Source organism: Trichogramma pretiosum, unplaced genomic scaffold (genome assembly GCF_000599845.2).
Source record: "Trichogramma pretiosum strain Unisexual culture from Peru unplaced genomic scaffold, Tpre_2.0 scaffold61, whole genome shotgun sequence".
NCBI classification, from domain to species: domain Eukaryota; kingdom Metazoa; phylum Arthropoda; class Insecta; order Hymenoptera; family Trichogrammatidae; genus Trichogramma; species Trichogramma pretiosum.
The window spans coordinates 341,883-348,710 of NW_019641638.1; the positions used below are offsets into that span (position 1 = coordinate 341,883).

General features: G+C 40.0%; 1 protein-coding gene across 1 annotated transcript in view; it reads right to left on the reverse strand.

Annotated features, from left to right (window-relative positions):
• Nucleotides 1-4,884, reverse strand: part of LOC106654125 (mitochondrial genome maintenance exonuclease 1-like) — a 60,432-nt gene extending 55,548 nt beyond the window's left edge. The window contains exons 1-5 of the mRNA XM_014373844.2: nucleotides 4,623-4,884; nucleotides 3,667-4,549; nucleotides 3,372-3,579; nucleotides 3,175-3,307; nucleotides 2,961-3,108 (exon numbers count right to left, since the gene is read on the reverse strand). Of these exons, the coding sequence (XP_014229330.1) occupies nucleotides 2,965-3,108; nucleotides 3,175-3,307; nucleotides 3,372-3,579; nucleotides 3,667-4,507 (1,326 nt within the window). The 5' untranslated portion in view covers nucleotides 4,508-4,549; nucleotides 4,623-4,884 and the 3' untranslated portion in view covers nucleotides 2,961-2,964. The remainder of the gene's footprint in view (nucleotides 1-2,960; nucleotides 3,109-3,174; nucleotides 3,308-3,371; nucleotides 3,580-3,666; nucleotides 4,550-4,622) is intronic.
• Between the last annotated feature and the right edge of the window lie 1,944 nt (nucleotides 4,885-6,828).

Genomic DNA, 6,828 nt, shown 5'->3' on the forward strand with positions numbered 1-6,828 from the left:
ATAAATACATATATGAGGAGGGATATAACATTTATAACATAATTCAAATTACCCTATAAATATCATTGGGGTATAAGCATGATGTAATACTGCACAAAAATTCTGAAAACATTTCTGAAGACGTACTTGGGGACGTTAAGGGATGATAAAAATATTTAACATATTATAAATCTTTTTTGTTCTTTGCATTATATCATTTAAGTGCTTCCAACTCGATCTAGAGCATTATTTATTTATTAAATATTTTTTTTATTTTTTTTTATTTTTTTTTATTTTTTTTATTTTTTATTTATATTTTTATTTATTTATTTATTTATTTAATCCTCCAGATACATATTGATACAAAAATTCTGATGAATATAACGCGAGAATCACGTAAATAGTTTAAGGGTTGATAGAGGGGTGAAAAATGATCGTATCGATTCCAAAATTTATACAGCACATCTTGGGGTCGCTAGAAAGGCCCCATAAAAATTTGGACCCAATCGGTTGAACGGTTATTGAGGTATCGTGTTTACAAGACCGTCCTGAGTTAACAATAGTAGGACTTCGCTTCGCTCAGCTAAACGAGGGTTGGCGGGTGTACACGGTGCATCACGTGCAGCACGCGCAGCGAAATATCGCTATCTATGATACAGCCGAAACGTTTGGGCTCGCGCGCGTGAAACTGTATTTTATTATTATTTATTTATCGAAGATGTACACACCCGTGCGTTATGTATATAGGCAAATATTGAACTTGCAGCCGGTAAGTATAACGGGGGGGAAAAAAAATTAATGAAAATGAAAACAAAAAGCTTCGATGCCTGCTGCAGTTCTATATAAACGCGTATAAACAAATAATGCTCGCGCGTATATATATATACGGCGGTGTGTAATATTTCCCGAACAAGCCATATACTTGGCCGCAGAGAAGAACGAGCCGCTGCTACTACACATTGTTGTGTTGATTTACATTTTGTATATTCTCTCTCTCTCTCTATTTTAAAATAAGTATTTACTCGATTCGCAATTAAATTCCTTTGTGCCGCGAGAGAGAGAGCGAGAAATACGATATTTTGCTCTGCTGCTGCTGCTGCTACTGCTGCTTTCGGCTCGCAAGTAAAGAGTGAAAAAGCTGCATTATTAATTCGTTTATTATGTAGCCAGTGTACAGCTCGAGAGCTGCTGCAGCGAGGGGTGGGAGGGAGGGGAACCGCTGGACTTTCTTTACAAAGCTCGGTACGCGAGCAGCTCGAGCCCCAACACATTTCGTTCATAAATATAATAATAATATATAATAAACGAAGGTACATGAAATTCGGGGTGGAATTTATTAAAATATCGAGATTGCATTGCACCAAGCGCAGTTAATCAATTTTTTTTTTAATTTAAAATACTCAAAATCTTTTTATTTATACTTCTGTTTATTCGAATCTTTTTGTTTTTTATTTCATTTTTTTTATTACAAAATCCGAAAAATCCAATAACCACTATCCGCGTGCTCCGTGCGTTCCTCTCTCTCGGCATGCGTTCTACTACGATTTCAAAAAGGTAAATATCGTGCTGCGTGCATTCGCGCGCACGCATGGCACTTCTGCTATACCTCTGCGCGTCTCGCTTTTAATTCGCGAGTACAGAAATCCGCCAACGCACACCTACCGGGTAGTATTATTTTCCGGAGCTTCCTTTTATTTTGCGACGATGCAGCAAAGGGGTTTTTCATCTCTTTCTCTGTTTCGCTCCTCTCTCTCTCTCATTCTCTCTTTTTTTTTTTTTATTGCTCGCTCACTCGTGACTTTCGGCGTACAGCGTGGTTCGGGTGATGTACGAATGAATGCACGTGCGTGTGTATGTACGAAAAATACTGTACCTCAGCAGTCAGATATTTCCGCTTACGGGGTTTTTGCGCAATACCCCTTTTTTGCTGCTGCTGCTTCTTATTCCTTTTTTCTCTCTTTCTATATATGCTACTTTGCTTTGCTGTGCAGATCGGGTTATATTCTCGCGCGTCAGCTGCGAAGCGAAAAGTAAAAAAGAAAAGCCGTACTGATAAGCGTTTAGGAGGCACACAGACTTTACACGCGCACACCAGCCTTGTGCTACACGAGTGTGCCGTGCGCGCGGAGGCATATCTGTATTAAGATGTAAAAACGAGAATTCAGATTTTTGTTCTTTTCATTTCTTTTCGCTACTTTCGGCTGACAGCGTGGAAAAAAGCGTATGTGTGCTGCACGGATTCTTTTTTTTTCGCGCTCGCTCGCGCACGCACGCATTTGATGTCCAATTTAAGGTGGACTTTAAGAAAAAGTTTTCGGTTACACTATAGGAGGCAGGCTCGCGCCAATGAGTATATTGGGCTTATCGCGTCGGCGAGTTCTTTCTCGTCTCTTTCTGCCTTTTTTCGTTCTCTTTTTGCGCAGCCCCGTGTTAGTCCCCCGAACAAGGCGCGAAAGTCCGTATCGTTTCGTTTTACGACTCCGGTCCGTACGGCACAGCACAGGCAGTGGCAGTAGCAAAAGGGGGCGACAGACTTGATATCGCACTCACGCACAAGGTCGAGGAAGTAAGTACATATAATACTTTTTTCTTATTCCGTGACTCCTCGCACAATTTCCCCAAGCCAAGGTAATATGTATATGCAAGCGAGCGAGCGAGAGAAGGGTAGGTACGTAAAAAAATTTTCCAATATTCGACTAGTCGGCTGTTTTGTGCACAACACGCCGTGTGCGCGCCGTTACAAAACTGCCGCGCTCGGCTCGCGAAACTCGGCACTACCTATGTACAGCAACACGGCAGCAGGAGGAAATAAAAAAAAAAGGAACTCGGGCTTGTACAGTATCGACGAGAGTTCGTTAGCCTGGGCATATATAACACTCTGCACATAAATCGTCGGGCATGCCGTCGCTTTGATAAAATTGCACAGATAAACAAACGTTGCTTTTAACCAGTATGTAACAAGAGATGTTAAATATTTGCACCTTGTCAAGTTTGTTCGGATGCTCTGAGGTACCCCTGGTACCTTTGTAGCCAGAGTTTCCAATAAAGTTGAAGATTGTCTTCGTCTATTTCAAATACTTTTGCAGGTGCTCCACTCGTATACGCCACTACAATAATACCTTTTTGTATCTATAAGCAAAACAAAATATTTTATATTTGACTTATTGTTTGAGTAATATTAATTATGGTACACACTTGAAAAGGGTAATTAATATCTGCATTCAGCGCTCCAATGTAAGAGGCAATTTGTAGTGGTGCATCATAAGTAGCACCAATAGTATCTTTGGGTTTGTCTGACTTTTTCCAGTCAATTACACATAACTCACCCCTGAAAGAATTTAAACGTATTATTTTAGTGATTGGAACAAACTTTCAATATTTTAGTACAATACCTGTAAAATGCAATACAGTCTATAATGCCTCTGTACATAAGCCTTGGGTGAATGACATGAGATTCGATTGCTCGTACCTCACTGATATCTTTCAGTACTTGTTCTAGACTAGAAAATGAAGGAATTATTTTATCTGGCACACTGTAAGGTACTTGGGTTAATTTATTCATAATAGCTAAGTGTAACAATTTTCCATCGGCCAATAATTCTAGAAAAAAAATAATAATTTATAAATTTTTACAATTATACATTATCAATCTTGAATAGAATTTATGAATTGATAAAAAATATTTACCTTTTTGATATATTTCAAATTTCTCCAGGCCTAACTTTTCAATCATGTTTGATTTCCATCGCTCTAATACAGCTTTAGCTTCTTCTGACATTGATGCGCTCAAAATCCTAGTAACACTGGGATATTTTAAAGAGGCTTTGTCATCAAAAGCAGAAATTTTCAAAGGTTCAGTCCCAAGTTTCCATTGGTTATCTAAGTTTTTACTTCTATCTAATATGGGAAACTGAAGAATTCTATTTACAATTTCTTTTGGCAGCAAACAGTTTTTTTGAGTATTATCAGTCTTTATAATCCGAGTTTGAGTTTGAGCATCATCAGTCTTTTCTGCATTTTTTGATAAATCTCTCTCCGCTGGATGAATATCGTAGAGACCATCTTGAACCGTATCATCAATTTGAGGCTCGTCTTGAACTGAATCACTAACTTGATGAACGTCGTTCAGCTTTTTCTTCAGACTCTTCTTAATCGAAGAAACATCTATCAAATCACCCTTATCGATCGCTTGTAAATTATCACAGTTTTTACCATCGTTACTTTGTTCATCTTCGAAAGTCAGCCTCCTGAGATTTTTCGAAGAGCTCAGTACCCACGCGAACTCGGAGTCGTATTCCGCCGCTTTTTTCGTCGGCTTTACCTTCCCCTCTTTTTCTAATTTGAGTCTCTTCGCTTTTTGCTTCTTCGTCTCCAAGATTTTACCAAACAGAGACTTTTCCTCGGCATGTTTGCGCCGTATTTTTTCGCCACCGAGCGTTATGCTTTTGCCGCTCTTCCAACGAACGAGATTCGAAAGTTTCGAACGGCCCGCCGCCGTTTCGGTTAACAATGACTTGAACCCAAACATAACCCTGGTTGAATCGCCGTGCAAAAATATCGATCGAATGATCTGTAATAAGTGGTTCAATGCTTATTCAACAACCGTCATGACAAAAATCATTGAGCATATTCTAAAAAATTACCGTTTGATCGATCTTCTATCACTACGACGGAGACATTCTTTACTTATCGACAAATATCACTCTAATGACGGCGAAAATACCGCAGTTTGAAACGGCGACACTTTGCGATTCGAATTTTATCACAGTTCAATCGAGACACACGAGATAGCTGCGAATTTCGTTGACGAGAGACAAAAATCTCGCAGTCGCACCGAACATCGATTAACGTTAAACAATCAATACTCTGTATAGTCGTGCAATCGTTGCTGAATTACAAGTTACAACTTGCTTGAGAATTGAGATGCAGAAAAATTTCGCACATGTGCGAAAGCGGCAACCGGCAATAATATTTACTACTACGGCCCGCTATCTTGAACAAGTAACGCCATCTTGCCTCGAAACGTTCAAATTCTAGCTGCTAGTTCGAACTGCCTCGCTGCCGTTGTGCTGTACCGACCGATCGAACACCGAATATATAATAATTTGATTTATATCGCGATTCGTGCTCGAGAGCCGTCCGTTATTATTAATAACTTATTATCCGATCGACCGCCGAATGGAAAAAAAACACTTTTCGTTTCGAAATATAACGAAAACGAGTCGATAATGTATTCCACGCGATATGAATCGTTTATAAGGCAATTAATCTCAAAAAGCGAGGAATCGGGCGTGAACGGTTTTATAAATAAATTTCCCATGTATATAGTATACTACCCGTATAACGTACTGCATCCGGCTCGAATGGAAACGAAAAATTGAAATAAATTAAACGATATGGAAAAAACAATAGGCCTCGATTATTTGTTTGATTTCTTAATGTATCGTTGCAGAACAATCAGTCGAGTTGCAAATTTGAATTACGACACTTTCGGTATTAGAAATGGCCCTTCGATGCAACGTGAGCCTTGGCAGCTTGTGTGTCTCTCAACCGCACACACATGTGTGTGTGTGCGTTCGTTATAATCCGTGGAACACATGCCAATTAGTTACGACTTTGATACGCGCTATATCACAAGGTGTCGTTGATGTGCCTAACTCCGCGACGAAGACAACCACATCGTCTCTCGCGTATTATAATAACCTTATGAATTTTCGGCACTGAATCGAGTTGTTAAGTTTCGAGCGTTGATTGAATTTCTGATCGAGACGCATCGAATCTACATAAGGGATGATTCTCTCGACGACGACTATAACCATCATCATGCGCATTAAATGCGTGACGTTCTGTGTATTACGGTATATACAATGGCACCGATTACGCGACGTTACAGCCACGCATTGAGCAACGTATAACATATAATACAGAATTGAAAATATCACCATCACAGCTCGGAGTAAGTAAATATTCTAGGGCGTGCGAAAAACTTATCCTACTCTCGCTGCAGTACGTGGGTAAGCTTCCAAGCTACGGCTCCGGCGCCGAGCTCGATATACACATGTTGTAACATCCGTATTTACACACTCACTCGAACTTCAGGCGTATAAAGGTTATCTTGCTCCCTTTGCAGAGAGAGTGACGACGATGGAACTTGGTGTTTTTAAATTTTCATCGACCGGAGAAAGGAATGCGACATGTGTCTCCGCGATGTCGATTCGCGAATTGACTAATTTTCTACTCTCGTACACAAGCATATACAACGTACGATTAAATGTAAACGCTACTCTTTTCGCGCGTTTCAGTGCTTACATATATATCGAGCTCGCGAGATTATCGTGTGAAAAATAGAAATTATCCGTTGCTGCGATGTGTCATCGCGTGGACGCGAAATTATGCATTACGTTTGCTGCATTTTATTATATAACCCGCGACGAATCAACGATACATAGTCGAGCTCGCGGAATCTTCGCGCGCGAGAACTTGACACGAAACGTATAAAGTTGGTCGATCGACTTATAAAGGTATATCGAACAAAGGAATAATCATCGGTCGACGACGGAAACTTGGTTAAAATGTATTTCGTTGCGCAACCGCCGATTGATTTGTCCGCGCTGCGGAGCTAAAAATTTATTGGCCCTTGTGTGTGTCATGTGTGTGTGTGTTGTCGAGAATCGTAACTCAATTATCCTTCGGCGCGCGTTGACATGTATCTATCCTATCTGTGCACTGTAGTACACAATCCCACTCTCACCGCGATGGCAATTGATTTATTTGTCGACTCTTTTTTTTTTCTCTCTCTCTCTCTTTTCTTTTATTTTTTTTTTCACGTAACCTCGGTTAGACGTGTAA